This window comes from Pristiophorus japonicus, chromosome 14 (assembly GCF_044704955.1).
Source record: "Pristiophorus japonicus isolate sPriJap1 chromosome 14, sPriJap1.hap1, whole genome shotgun sequence".
NCBI classification, from domain to species: Eukaryota; Metazoa; Chordata; class Chondrichthyes; family Pristiophoridae; genus Pristiophorus; species Pristiophorus japonicus.
The window spans coordinates 183,451,179-183,477,818 of NC_091990.1; the positions used below are offsets into that span (position 1 = coordinate 183,451,179).

At 41.0% G+C, this 26,640-nt stretch overlaps 1 protein-coding gene across 1 annotated transcript in view; it reads left to right on the forward strand.

Moving 5' to 3' along the window:
* rras2 (RAS related 2) overlaps positions 1 to 26,640 on the forward strand; it is a 106,917-nt gene that overhangs the window by 71,643 nt on the left and 8,634 nt on the right. Inside the window, exons 2-4 of the mRNA XM_070899939.1 lie at positions 12,246 to 12,333; positions 14,531 to 14,633; positions 21,137 to 21,245. Coding sequence (XP_070756040.1) covers positions 12,246 to 12,333; positions 14,531 to 14,633; positions 21,137 to 21,245 — 300 coding nt within the window. The remainder of the gene's footprint in view (positions 1 to 12,245; positions 12,334 to 14,530; positions 14,634 to 21,136; positions 21,246 to 26,640) is intronic.

Consider the following 26,640-nt stretch of genomic DNA (forward strand, 5'->3'; position numbering starts at 1 on the left):
TTGAATCCCAGCTTTGACTGAAGTTTAGACTTGCACATTCTATAGCTGAATTTCATCTGATCTCAGCTGGGTGGTTGGTGCGTCGTGGCAAAATGTTCCATTTGAAAAGAATATTAATTTTGGGACTAATTCTGTCGCTGTGTTCCATCTTAAGACCAATTTGGAACTGCATCAGTACCAACTTTGCAGAAGTTTGAAGTCCTGATTATCTTTCTTCAAAAGCTGAAAGAACTGGGATAACCATTCTGTGTGTGAGGGTCAGGGAAAGAAGAATTTTAAGTTTCAAAATTAAAATAAAACTGTTGCTAAAAGTAAATAGCATTTGGGTTTGTTTGTCATTGTGCTTGGTTTCAGAATCCATGTTCCAGTGATAGATGTTGAATAACTATTTTTTTAATGAACATTTTGAGAAATAAAATTAGACGGGCATGTTCTGTACTGTTGCATTCCTATTGTGTGAATTTTTAGGTATTTGTCTTCCAAGTTTGAACATTTTTAGGGCTTTTAAAGGGCTTTAACCTAAATAGTGGTGGGAGTGGAGAGGGGTGGGGCAGGGTGGGAGGATTCAGGTGAGGGGAAATGTAAAAAGTCCAAGAGAAAGGAGAATGTAAATTGTGCAAGGTAGCGATAGGGGTAATAACCAGTGTGACGGGAAGGGACAGAGTTTCTAAATATACAAATGCATCAACAACAGTCAGAGTAGGGAAAAATGGTAAAAAAACAAAATTAAAAGCTCTTTATCTGAATGCACGCAGCCTTGGCAACAAGATAGATGTGATGACAACACAAATAGAAATAAATGGGTATGATCTGATAACGATTACAGAGACGTGGTTGCAAGGGACCAAGGCTAGGAATTAAATATTCAGGGGTATTTGACATTTTGGAAGGATAGGCAGAAAGGAAAAGGAGGTGGCATAGCTCTGTTATTAAAGGATGAGATCAGTGCAGCAGTGAGAAACGATATTAGCTCAAACAAGATGTCGAATCAGTTTGGATGGTAATAAGAAATAATCAGTGAAATAAGTCACTGGTGAAGTAGTCTGTAGGCCCCCTAACAGTAGCTACACTGTCGGACATAGTATAACTCAAGAAATAATGAGACTTCTAAGAAAGGTACTGCAATAATCTTCATATAGATTGGATAAATCAAATTGGCAAAGGTAGCCTTGAGTTCATAGTGTATTCAGGATGGTTTCTTAGAACAATACATTGTGGAACCAACCAGGGAGCAGGCTATTTTAGATTTGATAATGTGTAATGAGATAGGATTAATTAATCTCATGGTAAAGGATGCTCTAGGGAAGAGTGATCATAGTATGTTAGAATTTCAAATTCAGTTTGAGGGTGAGAAACTTGGCTCTCAAGCTAGTGTCCTGAACTTAAATAAAGGCAATTACAAAAGTATGAAGACAGAGTTGGCTAAAGTGGACTGGGAAAATAAATTAAAGGGTAAGATAGTAGAAAAGCAGTGGCAGACATTTAAGGAGATATTTTATAAATCTCAGCAGATATATTCCAGTGATAAAGCCTCTAAGAAAAGGATAAACCATCCATGGCTAACTAAGGAAGTTAAGAATGGTATAAAATTGAAAACAAAAGCATGCAATGTTGCGAAGATTGGCCAGAGGATTGGAATTTTTTTTTAGAAACCAGCCAAGGACAACTAAAAAATAATAGAGAGATTGATTGACAGTAAACTAACACAAAATATAAAAACAAACGGTAAGAGCTTCTACAGCTATATAAAAAGGAACAAAGTAGCTAAAGTAAACGTTGGCCCCTTAGAGGACAAGACTGGGGAATTAATAATGGGAAACAGGGAAATGGCAGAGATGTTGAACAAATATTTTGTATCTGTCTTCACAGTAGAAGACACTAAAAGCATCCCCGTAATATTAGATAATCAAGGGGCTATAGGGAGGGGGGAACTTAAAACTATCACTAGAGAAAAAGTACTAGGCAAACTAATGGGATTAAAGATGGAGAAGTCCCCTGGACTTGATGGCCTGCATCCTAGGGTCTTAAAAGAAGTGGCTGCAGAGATAGTGGATGCATTGGTTGTAATCAACAAAATTCCCTGGATTCTAGAGAGGTCCCAGCGGATTGCAAAACCGCAAATATAACGCCCATATTCAAGAAAGGAGGGAAACACAAAGCAAGAAACTATAGACTATAGCCTAACATTGGTCATTGGGAGAATGCTGGAGTCCATTATTAAGGAAGTAGTAGCAGAACATTTAGAAAATCATAATAGTATAATAGTAGAAAAGCAGAGTCAACATGGTTTTATGAAAGGGAAATTATGTTTGACAAATTTGCTAGAGTTCTTTGAGAATGTAACGAGCAGGGTGGATAAGGGGGAAACCAGTGGATGTGGTGTATTTGGATTTCCAGAAGGTATTTGATAAGCTGCCACATAAAAGATTACTGCACAAGATAAGAGCTCTTGGGGTTGGGGGTAATATATTCGCATGGATAGAGGATTGGCTGGTGAACAGAAAAGAGAGTCGGAATAAATGGGTCAATTTCAGTTTGGTAAACTAATAGTGGGATGCCACAGGGATCCGTGCTGGGGCCTCAACTATTTACAATCTATATTAATGACTTGGATGAAGGGACCGAGTGTAATGTAGCCAAATTTGCTGATACAAAAATTGGTGGGAAAGCAAGTTGTGAAGAGGACACAGAATCTGCAAAGGGATTTGGAAAGCTTCAGTGAGTGGGCAAAAATTTGGCAGATGTATAATGTGGGAAAATGAGGTTATCCACTTTGGCGGGAAAGATAAAAAAGCACATAATTTAAATGGGGAGAGAGATTACAAAATGCTGTGGTACAGAGGGATCTATGGGTCCTTGTATGTGAAACACAAAGTTCGCATGCAGGTACAGCATGTAATTAGGAAGGTGAATGGAATGTTGGCCTTATAGGCAGTTCAGAAAAGGTTCACTAGTTTGTTCTTGAGATGATGAGGTGGTCTTCAGAAAAGTTGAGCAGGTTGGGCCTATACTCATTGGAGTATAGAAGAATGAGAGGTCATCTTATTGAAATGTATAAGATTCTGAAGGGGCTTGACAAGGTAGATGCAGAGAGGATGTTTCCCCTCGTGGGGGAATCTTCAACTAGGGGGCATAGTTTTAGTATAAAGGGTCGCCCATTTATAACGGAGATGAGGAATTTCTTCTCCGAGGGTCGTGAATGTTTGGAATTCGCTACCCCAGAGAGCTGTGAAGGCTGGGTCATTGAATATATTTAAGGTGGAGATAGACAGATTTTTGAACGATAAGGGAGTTGAGGATTATGGGGAGCAGGCAGGAAAGTGGAGTTGAGGCCAGGATCAGATCAGCCATGATCTTATTGAATGGTGGAGCAGGCTCAATGGCCAACTCCTGCTCATATTAAGTTATTTTGAATGCATGCAGATGACAGGGATGTGACCGGAAATTTGCCTCGCAGTACATGAAGACCATTTTCACTCAAGTCCAGTACAGACTTCATTGTAAAACCAATTTAACCATGTAAAATCACCACAGTAGTTTTGAAAACTCACTGTAATCTAAAAACTCCACCATGTGCCAAACTTAGCTGGTTTTGCAGCACTGCATTCACAAGGCGGATCTCACAACAGGTTAACTGTGAACCCCAGTGTGCTCCCAGGCAATTGCTGCTTGGACGAGTTGAATTTGCTGCAGGGCTGCTGGTGTTCTGCACCTTTCTAATTAAGGATTCATTCCTTCTGATCAAAATTCAAGTAATTGTTTTTGGGCAGAGAAGCTTTGAAAAGTCCTCTTGAAACAGTAAGGCTTTTTATGTTGTAACCCTGGATATGTTTGGAAGGTTTTGAGAATAATAGTCAAATGCAATCTTATGTTTTATTCTTTATATTTTTATTTTCAGTTCTAAAACGAATGTGTGGAATTGTAGCCAGACAAATATGTTCCCTAAATATTTTTGTGATTCATATTTGATTCGTATAATGCACTGAATACTATTTCAGTTAATGTGTATGTTGTGACATTTTCTATCGTTCAATTTTGAGGAACATTTGACGTCTATTGTTTGTATTTATGCTTCAACTGTTATACTGCACAGACGTTATAATAACCTGGCTCTGCTGCAAGAATTGCAGCTTCAGACCTACCTAAAAGGCAGGTTTGGAAAATGGAGCTTATGCTGCTGTAACTGAAACCGTTGGCAGTCTGAAATTTGCTTAAACTTCAAAAATCATTTTGCTAGTGAGTACATTGAAGGAATTGAGCCTTATCTCAGGTTTACTTTATCTGTTCTCCTAAGTCGGTTTTTATATCCTCTAATTTTATGATTATCCTCCTGTTTCTTGCGTTTTACAGAAAAGAAATGTGCTGAGACTTTAGATTCATATATTGAAACAATTTTTAACTTCAGAAATCCTGTAGGTACCTGTATCTTATTGAGCCAAAGGGTTAACACTGATAGAGCAGGCATTGTTTCTATTTCTTTATTTGATGGGCTTAATCTTTTTCATACTTTAAAAAAAAAAGGGTGGTAAGTATTTATGAATTTTAAGTAGACTATAATACAAGGGTAAATTTACCATCTTGCATGTTTTTGGTGCCTCCATTGTATAAATCAGTAGCTTCCTGCATTGTAGTCAAGATTTTATTTTCTTCTATTGATTTCCTCACCCCAGGAAAACATTGCATGTAATGACAGATGAGAGTAGCTGGGATTTTCTCCGAATTTGAAATATTTCACTTTGGATATAATTTAAAGGTGGCAAATGTAAAGAATGGAAGATTCCAGGAGCAAGGAGACATTCGTAGGCCTTCTCCCTTTTTGACCTGGGTTGCTTATTTGAATGGAGGTACAACTGCATGACAGGTTTTAGTAACTGAATTAAGCTTTGCATCCAGTTTTCAATGGTGGCAAAAGATGTTTATCAAAATGATTATTAGGTGCTTGTGTTTGTACTCCTACTATTTTGTATAAATACTAAAGAATATGGACTGTGCTATGGATTGTTGCCTTTTTGTTTTTTTCATCATCATCATAGGCAGTCCCTTGAAATCGAGGAAGACTTGCTTCCACTCGAAGTGAATTCTCAGGTGACTGTACAGTCCGATACAGGAATTACAGTCTCACAGGTGGGGCAGACAGTCGTTGAGGGAAGGGGTGGGTGGGACTGGTTTGTCGCACGCTCCTTCCGCTGTCTGTGCTTGATTTCTGCACGCTCTCTGCGACGAGACTCGAGGATGCTCTTCCTCTATTTTGGGTGGTCTTGGGCCAGGGACTCCCAGGTGCCGGTGGGGATGTTGCACTTTATCAAAGAGGCTTTGAGGGTGTCCTTGAAATGTTTCCTCTGCCCACCTGGGACTTGCTTGCCGTGTAGGAGTTCTGAATAGAGCGCTTGCTTTGAGAGTCTCTCGTCGGGCAACGGAGCTAGTCGAGTGTGGTCAATGCTTTGATGCTGGCGATGTTGGCCTGATCGAGAACACTGACGGTGTGTCTGTCCTCGCAGTGGATTTGTGGAAGCAGCATTGGTGGTATTTCTCCAGCGCTTTGAGGTGTCTACTGTATATGGTCCATGTCTCAGCCATACAGGAGGACATATTGTTTTTTTTTTTAGCTGCATTGCCATCGTTAGTGTAGAATAGTTTCTGCATAGCTGAAAGGTGCTTCTTCAGAATAAACTTCAATTAGTGGGATCTATTTGTCGCTATTCTAAGAAGACGGCCTGTCTCAAAGCGTTGCAGTAAATTGAAAACCAGCCTTTGACTTCATGACCTCTGCAGTTTTTAAGAATGTGTTTGTGTGTGTGTATGTATTCTTTCATTGGGTTTTCATGATTTATAGACCATTATCAGGTTTTAGCCAGTATTGAAATTTGTGATGTTCTCACCAATGTGGTGCTTTCCTTCGGGTTTGCATCTCCTTTTTGGGAGGCGGAGAGGCAATCCGGCCTGATTTTATCAATATTGGTGATTAGCAAATTGTGTTCTGATTTACTTCAAATCATTTAAAATTCTGTTTGCAGTAAGTATGTGCACTGTATCTCCTTTTTTCTAGCAGCTATAACGTTTTGACAGGCCAGACATAATGGGCTGTTGGGATGATGGGGGTAGTGGAGGGTGTGGCTTCCTTCCTGTGATTCACTTATTTTGAGCTGTTACTCAGCCTGGATTCTGGAGACAGCGACCATCCGTTTGGCTATGAAGTATTAGTCATTACCATTATTAATTTGATTTGAGTGATAGATACATTAGTTTTGAGGACATCTTTGATAAATGAATCAGAATAATTTCCTCTAATAGTTACCGGATTTTTAAAAAAAAGCCCACTTTTGCCATCCATAAGGAATGTGAAAATTGCGTGAAAAGTTGAGTAAGCTGGATGAATGAACTGCTGTAAATTTGTCAGCAGTTTGAGTGCAAGGGAGAAATTGAGGCATGTATTCATTTAGTGGGCTTAATTCCTCTGAATAATGTATACATGTACATTTTGCACATGCATATTAAGTCTCTGAAATTACTAAAGATGTAGTCTCACTGTACAGGATTCAAGCTTTTTTTTTCTTGGCGAGCCAAATTGCAATAATTGGCCATAAAGTCTGCATCTGAAACCAAAATTTGATTTAAACTTTTTAAGTAAGGTATTTGAAAACATCCAAAAGCTGCACCTGCAGGCACTTGTTTATATAAAATAGTTTCTCCTTTTTGTCAAGTTTCATGTAACGGGTTTTTGAAATCTGCCTTTTAATAGTCTGCCATAATTTTAACATTGAGATTTTGAATTGTTTTAATGATTCAAAGTATAGCTCATAATTATACTGATTGGAATCTTAGTGAATGATGTAACGTACCCATGTGTGTGCTGGTCACGCAGAGGAAACTTGAGTGGTTCCATTCTTGATATTTTACAATAACTTTTACTTGAACCTTAATTTAATCTGTTCCTGCTCTTCCTTCCCCTGAAGGTGCAGGCCCATGCTTTATTCTGTTTAAAATTCAATGTGTTGACACTTAAAATAGTGGAGAGAGATAATTGATGAGTGTGTGTTACTTGGTTGTACAATAACATTGCTCACAATAATGTACAGGTTACTTTCTTTCAAATATTAGGTCATAAATCAGAGCTGCTTAAATGTTGGTGGGAGGTTTCCCCACAAACAAATTTGAAATCCATTGCCTTAAAATAAATTTAATCCTGTGAAGACTTTCATAGTGTAATTTTTTTTCAGGAATTAGTGAATTTGCTAATACTTACCAGAAATTAGGTTTTGAATTAGTGTGGATTTGGGAAATATTTCAGTACAGAATTGGAGTGGCATAGATACCTTAAATATGGGAATGCAACAAAGTATAATGCTTCAGATGTGTCACAAATTATTGCTATCATGGGCAGGATTGTTTCTTTGTGCTCATTGAAGTAAGAGATGTTGCTAGAGAATGAAGATCTTCCCAGCTCGGGCAACCAGTGTCAACATCCAGCAGCCCCAACAAGTCGGGTATGACGCAGCAAATGCACAGTAAAAGCTAGCTCCAAACTTGGAGCATGCCCAACTGCAGCAGCACGCACTTTTTTTCTTTCCCAACAGTCATCATGCAACCTCTTAAATCCCGAGTTAGGAACACTTCTGTGCTGTAGGCCCATACCCAGTTGGACTGAAATTGAATGCAGATTCCAGAGGTGAAAAAGACCAGTTTTTCAGTTCTTTCAAATATGTACTAATGCAGTTTAACAAAAAGTTAGTCAAATTTTAGAAAAGTTTCACACTGTGGTGGATATTATATGTCTCTGCACAATCTATAAGTCACAAACATCTGATTTTAATCTGTTCAGTAGTAGCCAGACAACTTACAAGAGAGGGCAGTGAAACAAATCTCTGTCCAGTGCAAATCACTACGAAGCAATGTGCACACACTTTTGAACTGTTTAGAAAAGAATATATTCCTGCGGTGTTCTTGTCGGGCTCAGTTTAAAACATGTTGGACAAAGTGGTGGAACTTTACATTGCATTTGGCTGTGCTAAATGTTACCTGAAAGTGTGCGCACACGGGTGCCTGAAATGGAAAGTGTAGCATTTCCCAACACTGATGTGTCATGCTGATAGGCCAGAATAGAAATGGTTAATCAGAGAAGCAGCTGGGATCCTGTAGCTAATTTCAATAATTTGATGGTATTTGCTCGTCTAGTGCTGCTACATTTGTTATAATGGAGGTTAGCAAGTATATTGCCGTAATGTAAACTTTTAACCTGTTTATAAAGAATGTAATCGCCTTTAATCCACACTGCTGACATACACGCTTGCTCAAGATGATGGTCAATGAATTTTTAAACTGAAACTGGCCCTTGTGGCACTGGCCACTTTAAGCTTGTATGAGCTAATCACCTAATTGAGGACATGCCGTACTAATGTAGGTACTTGGATTTTTAATTGGATCACGGCTGTGTACACTAATTTGACGAGTTTACATTGCAACTTAAAATGTAGAATTAGAAACCGACATAGACTCATATGGTTGAAAAATTAACTGCAGGAAGAAAGTGCTGTGTGATACGTTCGAGGTTCCCAAACTGGCTGGTAAAAGGCCATGCTGCCGAGGTTTCCAAACTGGGTAGTGGGATGTGGTGCCTGCCGAGCTTATCTGGGTGAGAGAAGAATGGGCTGGCCATGAGCAAGACCCACTGATGTAGCCTTGCATAGCCAGAGGCGGTGCATCATGGAGCCATCCTGGCTACTTTTGGTGAAAAGTAACACATTACTGTAGAAGCAGCATTGTGCTGAAATCGTCCCATTGAACAACACCGAGGTCTACGTGAGGCTGCATTAGTTGAAGTGAAAGACATTTCTGTGCCATCCTGATTGCTGCAGAAACCTCGATCCTTGAAGTAGTTGGCTATTTGAAGCACACAATCCCTACATAATTCAAGGCAGGTGATCATTTTTAAAGCCTCCCATTTTTTTTTTCCTCCAGATTTTGAAACCAATAGAATTGAATCCTGCTATTTACAAAATACTGTTTCTTGAAAAAAAATGGAGGACGGGGTGCAGTGGAGGGGCATGAATGGGACATGAATCTCTGAAGAAGGGCTCAGTAAAAAGTAGTTTGGGAAACTGACAACACAACAAATCCAGAATTATACTGATTTCCTTTAGCTCTACTGAAGGAAGATATATGATTGTTCATTAGTTAAGAATTCATCTCATTAAATGAACTATAAGTAAAAACATGTTTTCTCAGTAGAAATTCAGCTTAAACTAAGCTACCGATGAGTTAAAGTTTAGTTTTAGTTTCTCCTTCTGGAATTGTTTTAAACTCTTTTGGGATAATCATGTAATGGATAGACCTGCCAGTCATCATGTGGCTGTGAAAGAAAGGGTGTATCTGGAGAGGATCTGCAACCAGGCAGGGTTCTGTGGTAAACCTCCAGAGAGTGAGGGGGATGTTGGCTGGTGTACTCTCAGGATAAGTTCACTCCTATATCCTGCAAGTAAGGTTTCCCTATAATATACTGTTATGATCAGTGTTGCACGATTTGCTTGACTTGGAGCTTCTGTCTAATTTGTGATGCCTGAATCCAAATGATATTTAAAGTCAAGACACTGACTAAATTATCTAACATACCATTCGGGTATATGACCTGTGAGGAAATGTAACAGCATGGATAGAGAGCTGGCTGGCTGATGGCATTGAAAGGGTTAAGGTTAATTGTCGGTCGCTCACATTAAAGAAGGGTTGGTGGTGGTATACCACGACGGGGTCAGTGCCTGCTGGGTCCACTCTTTTCTTCAGAAATTGAGAGTGAGATACGATTTGGACTTGGGCCTAGAGGGGATGATATTGAAACTTGTATGATGGCTTAAAAATAGGAAGTTTGATAAACCGTCAGAATAACTGTTGAGACTGTAGGAGTAGACAGGTGGCAGATACAATTTAATGAGGACAATTGTGCTGTCATGCATTTTGGGAACAAAAAGTAAGGAATATGCTCAGTGGAAAGAAGCTGAAGGGTACAGAGTAATTGTGAGACATGGGGTGTAAGTATGTAATTCCTTGAAAATGTGAGGAAACAATTAAAAGGGCTGTTAGAATTAGTTTTTTTTTAAATGAGGGTATAGAGTACAAAAGCAAAGGGGTTCTGATAAATTTGTCGCAATGCAATGGTTAGGTTACAGTTATAGGATCTTAGACTAGCACAAAAGGACTCTATTCGGCCCATAAAGTCTGCGCCAGCTCTTTACGAAGAGTAATCCAGCTAGTCCCACTCCCTCGCTCTTTCCTCACATCCTTGCAATTTTTTCTCCAAGTATTTCTTCAATTCCTGTTTCAAGGCTACTATTGAATCTGTATCCACCACCCTGTCGGGCAGTGCATTCTAAATCCTTACCATTCATTGTGTTTAAAAAAAATAAGTTTTCCCTCATGTCCAATATTCCCCCTAATTTTTGTTTTGGGAGCATGGACCCTTTAAAGGGCTGCGCAGCCCATTCAAAGTTGTAGTCTAGTGTGTAGTTTTGGAAAGATATTAAAGCCTTAGAGAGCGTACAGCATAGTCAAAACCAGGATGATGCTGGGGATCTGACCGGTTGATACCAGGAATAAGAAAATGTAGTTATGAAGACAAATGTGAAAGTTACACTACTTCCATTGATGTAGAGAAAGTGAAGAGAAGGCTTAATATAGGTTTATAACATTTTGATGGGGTGAATAAAGAAACTATAATTCTTCTGGCTGGGGAGTTGGCGACGAAGGACTGTCGGTTTTAAAATGCCGTGGAGAATGAAGAGGGGTTAAAAGAGATACCTCACGCAGAGTGTTGAAGCATTGAATGATTTAATGTGGGATTGGTTGAGGTAGACACGTTTTTGGTTGCTCGAGGAAGAGTTGGTATGATAACCAGAGGACACAGATTTAAGGCCATTGACAAAAGAACCAGCGATAACATGGGGGGGGGGGAGGGAGGAAGAATGACGCAACATGTTTTAATGATCTGGAATGCACTGTCTAAAATGGCGGTGCATGCAGATTCAATAATAACTTTCGAAAGGGAATTTGATAAATACTTGAAAAGGAAAAATTTGCAGGGTTATGGGAAAGAACAGGAGCGGGACTAATTGGATAGAAACATAGAAAATAGGTGCAGGAGTAGGCCATTCGGCCCTTTGAAGCCTGCACCACCATTCAATAAGATCATGGCTGATCATTCCCTCAGTACCCCTTTCCTGCTTTCTCTCCATACCCCTTGATCCCTTTAGACATCAGGGCCATATCTTACTCCCTCTTGAATATATCCAACGAACTGGCATCAGCAACTCTCCGCGGTGGAGAATTCCACAGGTTAACAACTGAGTGAAGAAGTTTCTCCTCATCTCAGTCCTAAATGGCTTACCCCTTATCCTTAGACTGTGTCCCCTGGTTCTGGACTTCCCCAACATCAGGAACATTCTTCCTGCATCTAACCTGTCCAGTCCCACCAGTATTTTATATGTTTCGGTGAGATCCCCTCTCATCCTTCTAAACTCCAGTGAATACAAGCCCAGTCGATCCAGTCTCTCCTCATAGGTCAGTCCTGCCATCCCGGGAATCAGTCTGGTGAACCTTTGCTGTACTCCCTCAATAGCAAGAACGTCCTTCCTCCGATTAGGAGACCAAAACTGAACACAATATTCCAGGTGAGGCCTCACCAAGGCCCTGTGCAACTGCAGTAAGACCTCCCTGCTCCGATACTCAAATCCCCTAGCTATGAAGGCCCACATGCCATTTGCCGCCTTCACCGTCTGCTGTACCTGCATGCTAACTTTCAGTGACTGATGTACCATGACATCCAGGTCTCGTTGCACCTCCCCTTTTCCTAATGTGCCACCATTCAGATAATCTGCCCTCGTGTTTTTGCCACCAAAGTGGATAACCTCACATTTATCCACATTATACTGCATCTGCCATGTATTTGCCCACTCGCCTAACCTGTCCAAGTCACCCTGCAGCCTCTTAGTATCCTCCTCACAGCTCTCACCGCCACCCAGCTTAATGTCATCTGTAAACTTGGAGATATTACTCAATTCCTTCATCTAAATCATTGATGTATATTGTAAATAGCTCTTTGAAAGAGCTGGCACAGGCACGATGGGCTGAATAGCCTCTTGAGTTTTAAATATATACGATAATCTACTTGTAAGCATAAAACCACATCAAAAATGTGGGGGAGGGGGGAATTCTGTGTGAAGAAAAGTGCTTTTCTAAATGTTTTCTTTTTTTTTAAACAGTCTTACTTTGTTACGGATTATGACCCAACAATCGAAGATTCCTATACCAAGCAATGTGTTATTGATGACAGAGCTGCAAGGTTGGATAGTAAGTATTCTGAAACCAGATTAGCCATGGGTATATAAATGCTTTTCGGTTTTGTGGGCAAATTACAGAAAGGCATTCTAGTGGAAATGTAGGGTAATCCATGACTATAAAGCCTGCCGTGACTGATCATTCGGAAACCAGATTTACTTTTAAAAACAAACTGTATTTGTGGTCCTTCAATTTTTATCGGGAGTTTAATTCAGAATGAAAAATATGATCGTGGTTGGTTACATAAGAAATGGGAGCAGGAGTAGGCCTGCTCCGCCATTCAATAAGATCATGGCTGATCTGATCTTGGCCTCAACTCCATTTCCCTGCCCGCTCCCCATCAGCCTGGACTCCCTTATCATTCAAAGATCTGTTTCTTTCCACCTTAAATATATTCAATGACCCAGCCGCCACAGCTCTTTGGGGTAGAAAATTCCAAAGATTCACGACCCACAGCGAAGAAATTCCTCCTCCATTTCCATTTTAAGTGGGCGGCCCCTTATTCTGTAATTAGGCCCGAGTTCTAGATTCCCCACAAGGAGAAACATCCTCACTACCCTGTCAAGCCCCTCAGAATCTTATAACGTTTCAATAAGATAACCCCTCATTCTTGTAATCGGCAATTAATATAGGCACAACCTGCTCAACCTTTCTTCATAAGACAACCCCTTCATCTTGGGAATCAACCTCATGAACCTTCTCAATTGCCCCAATGCAAGTTCATTCCCGCAAATAAGTGGATCAAAACTGTACGCAAATGTGGTTTCACCAACAGTTGTTGCAGGACTTCCCTACTTTTATACTCCACCCGCCTTGCAAGAAAGGCCAACATTCCATTTGCTTTACTAATTGCTGTACCTGCATGCTAACTTTGTGTTTCATGTACAAGGCCCCTTGGATCCCTCTGTACAGCAGCATTTTGTAATCTCTCCCCATTTAAATAATTTGCTTTTTTTTTTTAAGTTTTCCTACCAAAGTGGATAACCTCACATTTTCCCACATTATAGTCCATCTACCAAATTTTTGCCCATTCACTTAGTCTATCTATATTCCTTTGTGTCCTCCTCACAACTTGCTTTCTCACCATCTTTATATTATCAGCAAATTTGGCTACATTGCACGCTCTCCCTTCATCCAAGTCATTAATATAGATTGTAAATAGTTGAGACCCCAGCACAAATACATGCGGCACCCCACTGGTTACAGTTTGCCAACCTGAAAATGGCCCATTTATCCCAACACTCTGTTTTCTGTTAGCTAGCCAATCCTCTATCCATGCTAATATATTACCCCCAACCCCATGATTTTGTGCAAAAACATTTATATATGACACCTTATCGAATACCTTCTGGAAATCCAAAGACACAACATCTACTGGTTCCCCTTTATCCACCCTGGTTCCAAATTATGTACCAGTTGTGGTTATGCTAGCTGCAGTACATAGCTAATTTCATATTGTTTAAGAGGAAAATTCTGTTTTAATTTGAAAAGAATTCACCTCAGAATTCCAAACAGAGAGGGAGAGCCTGAACGATTTAAGGCTAAAGCTGAACCAAATTTTACCAGAATATTTTTGATTATGATGCCGATAGTGTCATATGAATTTGATCAGTTTGCAGCATGCCTTTAACTTCCAGTATCTAGTTGACCAATGAGCAAGTGGCTTTCAATTAATGTTGTCTGAATTCCTTTTTAGTAACTTGATATTCGATGAGTAAAATAGCACAAGAAAATAATTTAGTCCATCGGCCTACTGTTAAAAGTCATATAATTTGTGTTCTCTCAGATTCTCCCAATTCTTACAGACTCTTAGAAATCCTAAAGAAGCTGAAAAACCATGAACTGGTTTTAATTGTCTGAGGACTTAATAAAAAAATTACAGAATTTCTCTTTTTGCTAAACTTGCCTTTAAGATGGTTGTGTATCTAGGAATGCCTACGAACAGTTTTCCCAATATGTACCTACTGTTTTGTATGGAGGCTGAGTGTTTATAATTTTTCAATTTGACTTTTGCATTCTGATGCAGATAAAAGTGCGATTGTTGCCATTACCTTGAATTAGAGTTAAGAAAGCTGTCTTTTTGCACTAATGGTAGAAATGCAGTAACTGATAATTTTGTGTGCAAAGCAACTCCGTTGTTTATATTTTGTCTGCTATATGCTTTATGTTGTATAATTCTTAACTATAGAGTTTTCCTTTCACCATCTAGTTTTAGATACAGCAGGCCAAGAAGAATTTGGAGCCATGCGCGAACAATATATGAGGACCGGGGAGGGGTTTCTGCTGGTCTTCTCTGTCACTGATAGAGGAAGGTATGTTTAAAATACATGGCAGTGGAGTAGGGAGTTTCATTGTTCTTGGTCCATAAAAATGCAGTACGGTTTTAGTTTCATTGTGGCAAGTCAGCTGATGATTGATTTCTTGGGCTACTACCGAATCGGCGCACCATGTCTGCCATACAAAGATGCACTGCAGCAATTTGCCAAAGCTTCTTCGACAGTACCTCCCAAACCCAACCAAGAAGGACAAGAGCAGCATGTGGATGGGAGCACCGTCACCTCCAAGTTCTTCTCCAAGTCGCATACCATCCTGACTTGGAAATATATCGGCATTCCTTCATCGTCGTCACTAGTTCAAAATCCTGGAACTCCCTACCCAACAGTACTGTGGGAGTATCTTCACCTCACTTCACCGCAGTGGTTCAAGAAGGCAGCTCACCACCAACTTCTCAAGGGATGGGCAATAACTGCTGGCCTCTCTTCTATTCCCTAAAATGTTCAACAGCTAATACGAGTGTTGTGCCAGTGTGAACTTTTTTATTTCCATTTTCAGATATTTTTACTGTTTCTGCTTGAGGCTATAAATTTCTGTTGAATATACGGACAGATTTGTGTCTAAACCTTCACCCACTAAAGACAGCATTGAGACTGTCCAAACTACAGTGAAACTTGTAAATTCGGTACACCTAAGGGACTTCCATCAGGTGGTCTTTATTTTCAAAATGGCCATTGTATCGACAGTAAACCGGGTGAGCCAAATATCAAGGGATTGGTTGTATCCACTGCACGTAAATTTTTTTTTGCCCTCACCTAATTCTGGAACCCTGCCAACAGGATGTGATTTCAGTTCATTTTCTGTTCGTTGGGTTTCCTAGTTCATTGCCATCCATGGTCCTTTTCCATTGAGAGTGGGATGTCCTGATTCTGGGAATTACTACATTGGCAGCCTGCACAGGAGTAAGGTGGCTGCTGCAGGACCAGAGTGCCTGGTAGATCCCAGCCAAATTGTGGGGGGGTGGGTGTGCACAATTAATCTCCTGCAGACCCTTGTCTGGGACCCCCCCCCCCTCCGTGTGCTGCTGCTAATGTTTCAAGTGCTGGGGGTGGGTAGGGGACTGTCAGTAGCTGAAGTCCTGGTGGATTGGGCTGCCAACTCTGGTTGGAAACATTCCTGGAGGTTTGGTCATGTAATGTTCTGACCATGTGACATCGGATCATGTGTCAAATCACATGACTTCTACAAATACTCTATTTACTGTATAAAGGTTGGGGCCGCTACAGTTGAGAATCTTTATTTGTGGTTTTGCGCCAGCAGCTGTTGAGAAGTTCCAAGAACCAGGAGGCCACACGAGCAGTTTAATCGGAAGTATTTTCCAAATAATTGACTGAGCTGCCTCTTGCACCATTTATATAGAGGTAACTGTTCACCGTAAAAATCTGCTGAAGTGAAGACTGAAGTTGGACATGATGGAAACATAGCATCAAAATATGATTAAACTGCTGGACTAATCTTGCAAACCTATTCCATGTTCCCAGTTAAATATTTGAAAAATGTAATTGACCATGGTATGTTATACTCCAGTCAAGTTCTTTTCCTGATGGCTCAGTTTGTACCTGTGGAACTGAGTTACATAGACTGAAAAAGTCCCTACTTTGACCAGTGCTGAATTAGGGAGAGGTAAGTCATCTAGGGTTTGCATTTCTGATGGCTTTTCAATTACGCCTTCTGGAACACATTTGCATGAATGTTGGGTGAGAAAGTTGGAAATGGCAGTGATTTCGCGCTCCCCACCTTCCCCAGTCAAACCTTCCATCAGTCAGGTATCGTCAAAGTACTGAGGATAGTCGATGCTGATGGAAGTATGCTCCATTATGAGTCCTTCTCTTCAGCGTAGTGGTTTAAAAAAGAACCTGTTAAATGATGCCACTTTACAAGTCCAGAAGATTGCTATTGCGTGCAAATGCATAAATTGCATGAAGCGACTGCTCAATTTAGAGAACTGGGAATTGAGCATTACTGGCAAGATAGTGAATTTAAGTTTGTTTTAAAGAAAACAATGGGGATTGGTTAACTTACTTAATTCCCATACTTCTTTCTCCTTTTGGGATCTGCTGAATCTAGATGAGACTAAAGGCATTCAAAAATGGAGCAGTACGCAAGCTCAAATATAATGCTGCATCAGCTACAAACTGAGGAATCATTGGCAAATATATTTTAAGTGACTGAACCCATCTGCCAGAAAGATATGAGCAAGCTTGCTTTTGTAACTCTCAGGTCAGTAAAGTAGGTTCCATTTTTCTCTAACCTCCCAATTCCCGAAGCCTTAGTTTTAATCCGCATAAATGAAGTGCTTTTTTGTGTCTTGAACTGACACAACATTTGTAGTCTCACTCAGCCACTAGCTTAGTTGTTAAAAGAATTAGTTCCATTTTGCAAATAAAATGACTTGCATTTATATAGCGCCTTTCATGACCACTGGCTGTCCCAAAGTGCCTTACAGCCAATTAAGTACTTTTTGAAGTGCAGTCACTGTTGTAATGTAGGAAACGCGGCAAACAGTGTGATAATGACCAGATAATCTGTTTTTTTACTGATGACAGTTGAGAGATAAATATTGGGCCAATTCCCCTGCTCCTCTAAGAAATAGTGCCATGGGTTCTTTTACGTCCACATGAGAGAGAAGATGGGCCTCGGTTTAACATCTCATCCGACAGATGGCACCTCCGACAGTGTAGCACTCCCTCAGTACTGCACTGGAGTATCAGAATAGATTTTTGTGCTCCAGTATCTGCAGTGGGACTTGAACCCACAACCTTCTGACTCAGGCGAAGGTGTTACCAACTGAATCACTGGCTGACACATTACTATCTCAGTGAATAATGTCTGTGATTTTGCAGCACTGCTATTGCTAGCTCTAAATTGTATATTATTTGCTAACGATGGGGTTTTATCCCATTCCACAATTCGCTCCAGTGGAGAAGGGCTCATGCCACCTTTGTTATTGATTGACCAATCAATTAAACCAAAAATAGTTTCTTGTCTACCCTCAAAACTTTTCACATTCTGAAAAGTTGTGTTTTTTTTCTCCTCTTCCCCCTCCCCCCACTCAATCTTCTCTGTTCCAGTGGGAAAAACCCCATTTTTTGTTTTTTTTGCACCTTTCTTCATTACATGGGCAAATGCATGGCAGATGAAGTATAATGTGGATAAATGTGAGGTTATCCACTTTGGTGGTAAAAACAGAGAGACAGACTATTATCTGAATGGTGACAGATTAGGAAAAGGGGAGGTGCAAAGAGACCTGGGTGTCGTGGTACATCAGTCATTGAAGGTTGGCATGCAGGTGCAGCAGGCGGTTAAGAAAGCAAATGGCATGTTGGCCTTCATAGCAAGGGGATTTGAGTACAGGGGCAGGGAGGTGTTGCTACAGTTGTACAGGGCATTGGTGAGGCCACCTGGAGTATTGTGTACAGTTTTGGTCTCCTAACCTGAGGAAGGACATTCTTGCTATTGAGGGAGTGCAGCGAAGGTTCACCAGACTGATTCCCGGGATGGCGGGACTGACCTATCAAGAAAGACTGGATCAACTGGGCTTGTATTCACTGGAGTTCAGAAGAATGAGAGGGGACGTCATAGAAACATTTAAAATTCTGACAGGGTTAGACAGGTTAGATGCAGGAAGAATGTTCCCAATGTTGGGGAAGTCCAGAACCAGAGGTCACAGTCTAAGGATAAGGGGTAAGCCATTTAGGACCGAGATGCGGAGGAACTTCTTCACCCAGAGAGTGGTGAACCTGTGGAATTCTCTACCACAGAAAGTTGTTGAGGCCAATTCACGCAATATACTCAAAAAGGAGTTAGATGAGGTCCTTACTACTAGGGGATCAAGGAGTATGGCGAGAAAGCAGGAATGGGGTACTGAAGTTGAATGTTCAGCCATGAACTCATTGAATGGCGGTGCAGGCTAGAAGGGCCGAATGGCCTACTCCTGCACCTATTTTCTATGTTTCTATTACCATAATCTCTCTCTCCCTGTTTGTTGCTATACCCTTTCCATAGCTCAGGTACTTCTATAATGAGATGTATAGAACTTCACATAATATGCTAACTGGCCTAATCTATATCTTGTCCACCTCCTGGTCCCCATTCTTGCTGTTACAGTAAATGGTGCCCTCTCCTTGGGTACTGTCCCTTCCATTTCAAAACCTCCTCAAAAAAAACAATCAACACCCCCCTACCCCCCCCCCCCCCCCACACCTTTGACCCACTGTTCTTACAAACCGACTGTCCCATACCCAACCTCCCTTTCCTCTCCAGTATCCTTCAATGTGCTGTCACATCCCAAATCGTGCCAATCTTTCCTGCAACTCCATGTTTGAATAAAATTTCTTCCACTAAAAAGCACTAAGCAAAGCCACAAGCAACATCTTCTGTGACTGCGACCATAGTGCACTTTGCATTCTAGTCCTGTCATCCTCTCTGCAACCACACAATCCTCCTCCAACGCATCTCTTGTTCAGCTTGATGAGGGTACCATTGTCTGGTTCCACTCCTCGCTATCCAATTCTAGCCAGAGCATCTCTAGTGATTATTTCTCTCCTCTCCTCTCTACATTATTACCTAATTGGCTCCCTCCTCTTCCTCATCTACATGCTACCCCTTGGGAACTTGATTCAAAGACATGGCGGCCATGTTCCACACACGTGCTGACTACTTCCACACCTCTACTTCTCCAATGCCTCTGTAATGTCAGTCTGCTTGTCTGACTCCCAATCCTGGATGAGCCACTATCCCTTCCAGTTAAATATTAAGACGACTAAAGCCATCATCTTCAGCCCCTACCATAAACTCTGTACCCTCACCACTGATTCCAACCCCCTCCATGGACACACTCTGGTTGAACCAGACTGTTTGCAACCTTGGTGTGTTATTTTTGACCCCAAGCTTAGCTTCCAACCCCATATCCTTTCCATTACATTGATCATCTGTTTCCATCCCTGTAACATTGCCTGCCTCAGCTCATCTACTGTCCAAAACCCTTATTCATGCATTTGTGACCTTCAGACTACTATTCCAATGCTCTCCTTGCCAGCCTCCCATCCTCCTCAATCCAGTAACTCCAGCTCATCTAAAACTCGACTGCCCACATCATATCCCACATCATGTCCTGCTCCCCTGTGCTCGCTGACCTACATTTGCTTCTAATGCTTCAAATTTAAAATTCTCACCCTTGTGTTTAAAGCCCTTCGTGGCCTCTCTAATACCTCCTCCAATCCTCAAAGAACTCTTCTTTCCTCCAACTGTGGCCTCTTCTGCATTCCCCACTTTCTTTACCCCCCCGATTGGTGGCGGTGTTTTCAACCGTGGTTGGAGCTGCCTCCCTGAACTTCTCTGCCTCCTCCGTTAAGAGCCTCCTTAAAGCCACCTCTTTGACCAAGTTTTTTTTGTCATTTTTCCTCATATTTATTTTATTGAATTGGCATCCATTTTTGTGAAGCAGCTTCGGACATTTTTCTATGTTAAAGCCACCATAAATGCCAGCTCTGTTTTGTTCCCTCTCTAATTGTCATCTTCACCCTTCACTTGCACTCGAGCTCTTACTCTGTACACCTTTCTCGCTCTACTTCTTTCTAGCTCTCTACTTCCCTCTCATCTCTCTGCTCCCTTTCTCTATACTCTTACTCCATTCTCTCCCCTGTTATTTGAAAATTTCCAATCCCCGAGGAAAGTAATTTTATTGTAATGTTTTCCAGTCTATACACCTTGCTAAGAATTCATCTCACAGCAGATGGCAGCTCTGTTGATGCCCTTGCAAAAATATTAGCAAGTAGTTCCATTCAGAATCCAGTCACTTAAAATTATTGGATGGCAACAGGTGTTCAATCTGTGAAAAGCTAGCAGTTAACCTGGGTTTCTCATTCCTAACTCTCCAGTTTTTCATTGAATATTTGCAGGTTTGAGACATGATCTTTCAAGTTTGCTTCATTTTCTATTTTGTATTTCCTCTGTCCCTTTTTTATGTTTCCAGTTTGCACTGTGTATTTTTGTGTAATTTGTTGAGATCATTTAAACTGCAGAATATTTATTTTTCCACCTTTTTTATTTCTGGGAGCCAGCTATAGGAGTATTATGTATTTCATCAGTTTTGGTAGCTATACATCTTCAGCTGTTGCCTGTACATGTGTTGCGATCAATTGGAATTGGATAGGAAGACTGAAAAGGGAAATGTAAGCAGGGAGAGAACAGGAGTAAATGTTTGGAGATAATAAGTAAGTGGTGGAAGAAGAAAGGAAAATGTGAACGAAGGACGATGAAACACAAGACAACTCTTGCAACAACCTTTGACTAACGCATTGTATTCGATGGATGTGTTTAGGACAGATTGAAAGTGGTACTTGTATGAATTGAATTCAGAAAGTTCTTTTTCATTTTTCTGAAGTGTTTAGTCATTCAGAAGAATATAAATTGTGACTTTTTTGGTGGAGGACTCTTTACAAATGGTGTTTTAAGTTGTGCAATTCTATTTTCCTTTCAGTTTTGAAGAAATTTACAAGTTCCAAAGACAAATCCTTCGAGTAAAAGATCGTGATGAATTCCCTATGATCCTTGTGGGTAACAAAGCTGACCTGGAACATCAAAGGCAGGTGAGCACTAGGAAGTGACATTTCTGGATTTGTACTTACGATGGCTCTGTTCAGTGAAGACAGCACAAATAGCATGAAAGTCATTCAGTTCCTGGGGTTATTGATTTTGATTTTTGACTGATGTGTGGCTTTCTGATGGCAGAAATGTGAGAATGAATATAGCCTATTTTGGCTAAAATAGTAAAAAAAAAATAAGCAGTTTATGCATGTTAGACTTTATTCAAGTTAATGACACTTTCTTCAAATGTTAAATTGCCAAGTTAACTTTTTTTGTGAATGCTCCAAAGTATTTAGAATTCCCTTGCACCAACTCACTGTATAGAATTATTGTGATATAAATTTAGTTCTGACTGTGAACATTTCTGATGTGAAACTAATCTCGTATTTTAATAAAAATTTACTAATGGAAAACAAATTGAAGTCCAGGTATAATCGATGAACTGAGAAGATGACCAACCATTTTCTGTACCTGCTCCACTTAAACATATTGAATAGAAAATATCCCTTTATCTTTAATACTTTCAGTCCCAGACAGTTAAATTACTTCCCTTAATTCTATATATTTTTTTCTTAATGGGGTGGGGGGTCTGACTGGTAATTTAGTTTCATGATATTTGACTTTTTCCAACTATAAATGCACTCGTGTTATCTAGAGGTAGAAAATAATTCTGGCATATTGCACAATGGACACAGTAAAGTTTTTGTTGGTATTTTCGTTAATCTAAATCACAATTCTGCCTTTTCCCACCCTTTCCTCCATAAAAAGCGGCACATTTAGAATGGTAGAATTCTCAACATCTGTTTCTGAATACATGTATGAGCTTTCTAAATGTATATGCTGGTAAGTTCCTTTCAGGCACCAGTTGTTGTGTCTTGTATTTATGGATCACAAGTGTCCTATAATGAAGTGTTCATGATACTGTGTGCAATGGTCTTGTGATTATTTATTTCCTCCAGCACATGTTTCGTGCTATCCTGCTGTGGGTGCCTCCCTGTTGCCCAGAGTAGTGTTTGAAGATAAATCTACAGTTTATCTGGGTTTTAATTTTGTGGCTCTCGGCAATGTCTACATATAATTGAGTAGTGCAAGTAACATTTTAGTCGTCTTTTTAAAAAAAAAAATAAGAAAATCTAAATTTATTTAGATAAGTATAGTCCTTTTTAGTTTACAGGTTTGACTGTGAAACCGATAGTATGCAGTAGTAGAGTGCAGTGTTCTATATTGAACTCTTGGGATGAGACCACAGCCAGGTATGGAACATATACCATTTTGTGCAGAAAATGATGGCATAGAGTTCTGATTAACATTTGGCTTTCTGTTTTAAAGTAGTGGGTAATACTGTATTTGTGAATTCCAACGTTGACAAAGTGGTTGGATCTGCAGTGATGTACAATCTTCACTTGAACTGCGGAGTTTTTGGTGGCTCCGTTGTAATAGCATCTTGTCTTCTTACGAATCATGCTGTTCGGATTACCTTGTTTGTTCAGCTTTGACTGGTACAGTAATGCAGGGAACAGTACCAGCCCTTATACATGGCCTCCTTCGACCTTACAAAGGCCTTTGACACTGTCGACCGCGAGGGTCTATGGAGCGTCCTCCTCCGTTTCGGATGCCCCCAAAAGTTCAGCACCATCCTCCGCCTGCTTCACGACGACATGCAGACCCAATCCACATCCGGACCAGCGTCAAACAGGGCGGCGTCATTGCCCCAACCCTCTTCTCAATCTTCCTCGATGCCATGCTCCACCTCATAGTCAAGAAGCTCCCCGCTGGAGTGGAACTAAACTACAGACCAGTGGGAACCTGTTCAACCTTCACTGTCTCCAGGCCAGGTCCAAGACCACCCCAACCCCTATCGTCGAGTTACAGTATGCAGACGACGCCTGCGTCTGCGCACATAGAGGCTGAACTCCAGGACATAGCCGACGTATTTACTGAGGCGTACAAAAGCATGGGTCTTGCACTAAACATCCGTAAGACAAAGGCCCCTCCACCAGCCTGTCCTTGCCGCACAGCACTGTCCCCCAGTCATCAAGATCGACGGTGCGGCCCTGGACAATGTGGACCATTTCCCATGCCTCGGGAGCCTCTTGACGAGAGCAGGCATTGGCGATGAGATTCAACACCACCTCCAGTGCGCCAGTACAGCCTTCGGAAAAGATTATTTGAAGACCAGGCCCTCAAAACTGCCACCAAGCTCATGGTCTACAGGGCTGTAGTAATACCCGCCCTACTGTATGGCTGAGACGTGGACCATGTACAGTAGACACCTCAAGTCGCTGGAGAAATGCCACCAATGATGCCTCCGCAAGATCCTACAAATCCTCTGGGAGGACAGATGCACCAACATTAGTGTCCTCGATTAGGCCAACATCCCCAGCATTAAAGCACTGACCACACTTGATCAGCTCCGCTGGGCAGGCTACAGCGTTCGCATGCCAGACATGAGACTCCCAAAGCAAGCACATTACAGGAATCCCGTCAAAGCCTCCTTGAAAAGGTGCAACATCCCCACTGACACCTGGGAGTCCCTGGCCAAAGTGCATCCAGGCGGGCGCCGAGAGCATGCAGAAACCAAGCAAACCTGTCCCACCCACCCTTTCCCTCATCGACTATTTGTCCCACATGTGACGGGGACTGTGGCTCTCTTATTGGACTGTTCAGCCACCTAAGGACTCATTTTAAGGGTGGAAGCAAGTCCTCCAATTCCGAGGTACTGCCTATGATGATTAGTCAAACTGTTAATAAGTCAGTCATTTAGTTATTAATGATTAAAAATAAGATCGGACTTTGATTCTAGAGGATATTTTAACTGGCTTAATTTGAGCTTTACTCAGCCATTTACTTTACGCTGATTTTTATAAGCTTAACTTGTGCTCCAAACCAGGGAGTGTTCTCTTGGTATAAAGCAAACCTAAGCATTCTAAAGCTCTCGTACAAAAAGGTAAGAGAAGCTGAACAATTCGTCCCTTTTATATTAATCTACTTTCTCTCGCATGTTGATGAGAAATCAAAATCTGCTGTAATTTGCAACACAGTAGAAATACTTGTGTGTTTGCTTTGATATAATTTGGTCTTGTGGGCACAACTGTCATGTTAGATCATTATATGGCTGGTTCCTTTTGTGACAATGCATCACTCATAATGATGAGACTGGTGGCATCTCTGTTAAAACAAATTAGAGTATACAACAGGGAAAAAGGCTTCTGAGAAACGTATGATTCTGATGACCTAACTTGTAGGATGAAGTCAATAATCTTTTGAAAACTTGAGTAGATAAACTGATGAGGAAGCCTGTGTGAAGAGGATTACTTCATGGGTTGGTTCCTGATCCAAGCCTGCTGCAGTCTGATGTAACTGTATTACTATTTCTTTGTTCGTTGCCATTTATGCTGCAAGATGTATTGTTAACTTTAGGCATATTATAGGGCGGAGAGTAAGCTGCTTTATTCTGGTTTTGTGTCAAAAGTAAAATTTAAGGCTCGATTGTGTTTACAAAATTAGATTGGAACTACTTAAATGGGTCTATTTAAAGTTGCATGACATTTAATTTGAAAATCTTGGCTGTCGATGGGCAGAGCTGCCACCTAAATATTTGAAAAATTGGCCAAAGAATCTTTTGAAAAGTTTACAGTACAACTTTGTCTTTCTCTGAAACTGAATGTAACCTGTTGTCAATATGTGGTACTTTTTGATCTGGATTGGTTCAGAGAAACAAAAATGTTCTCCTGTCCCCCACCCCCAAACCTGTGTCACTGTACTGTGATATTTTGATACGTTAAGAGCACGAGCTGCACAGACTTGCATTATGTTTACTGAAGGACTGGTAGAAAGATATTCCAAGTCTCCTCAGCTGAGCACTTGATATCACAAGTATGGAGATGAGACAATATTTCCACTGTTTCAAAGCCAAATATGTGAACTGTGATCATTTGAGAAAAATAAATAGTGGGATCATGCCACTTCCAATCAATTATGCAGCCTCATGTAAAAGTGAATGATGTCCAGCAAAGTGAGGCAGTTCCTACCGCTGTAAATGTGACAATCTGATGCAATGGAGAATTGAAAATTAGAATGAGACGTTTCCCTTCGAGTGGAAAGGGAGGAGGGTTTGAGGCCAGGATAGTTTGATCTGTCACTCCATTTAGTGACTAATGGGAGAGCAACAGTGGGACAAGTTCCTACACTCTGCAAACAGTGTGGGCATGGAAGATGCAGAAGTGGTTTATTTTTTTAGGTCTCTAACTAAAACATTTATACAGTTGCATTACTTGCATTGTACTTGTGAAAGTTGATCCTATATCTTTGGATGATATCGCCAAGGGGCAACATGTAGACGAGGAAGGAGCAAGCATAGATCCTATGGTGACTCTGGAGGTACCATTGTGGAGGCAGGAAAAGTCCTATTTCTGGAAGTGCTCTGGGTGCAGTTGGATAGCTAAGAATTGAATCACTGTCTCACTTAGTTGGACAGTGGGGAAGAGGTGGATGGTGCGGTTGACGGTCAATGAATGTGGAGAAATCAAGGAGCATTAGGAGGGAAAGTGATCATGGCCAGTCACCGAGGATGTCATTTGTGACTTTGATTAAGCCTGTATAGTGCTGTGATGCGAACCTAATTGGAAGATTCAAACGTGAAATTCCGTAGTCCTGAACGGAGTGGCTTCAAAGGGCATTAAATCAACCACTGGTTCTGACAAGACAAGTTGCAGGTTCCGTTCCTTGAAGAACATTAGTGAACCAGCAGCTTTTATGGTCATTTTGATGACTGACAAGAACAGTCCTTGCTGTGGGCAGGATAGAAAATAGACTGAGGGATTAAAATAGTAAGTGATCGAGGTGCATGCACAGCAGGTAGCATTGATCTGTTCAAGCATAGAAAGGGAGATTACAGATGATGGAGGGATCAAGGATGGTCTTGTGGCCATGCTGAAGGATAGAATCATACAATGGTTATGGCACAGAAGGAGGCCATCAGGCCCGTTGAGCCTGTGCTGGCTCTCTTCAAGAGCACTTCAGCTAGTCCCACTCCCCTGCCTTTTCCCTGTTGCCATGCATTTTTTTTTCCTTCAGGTAGTTATCCAATTCCCTTTTGAAAGTTACGATTAATTCTGCCCCTGTCGCCGTTTCAGGCAGTGAATTCCAGATCCTAAACACTCGCTGTGTAAAAAGGTTTTTCCTCATGTCACCGTTGGTTCTTCTGCCAATCACCTTAAATCTGTGTCCTCTGGTTCTTGACCTAGCTACCAGTTTCTCTCTCTCTCTCTATCTACTCTGTCCAGACTCCATGATTTTGAACACCTCTGTCAAATGTCCTCTCAATGTTCTCTGCTCTGTGGAGAACAACCCCAGTTTTTTCAATCTATCCATGTAACTGAAGTCCCTCATCCTTGG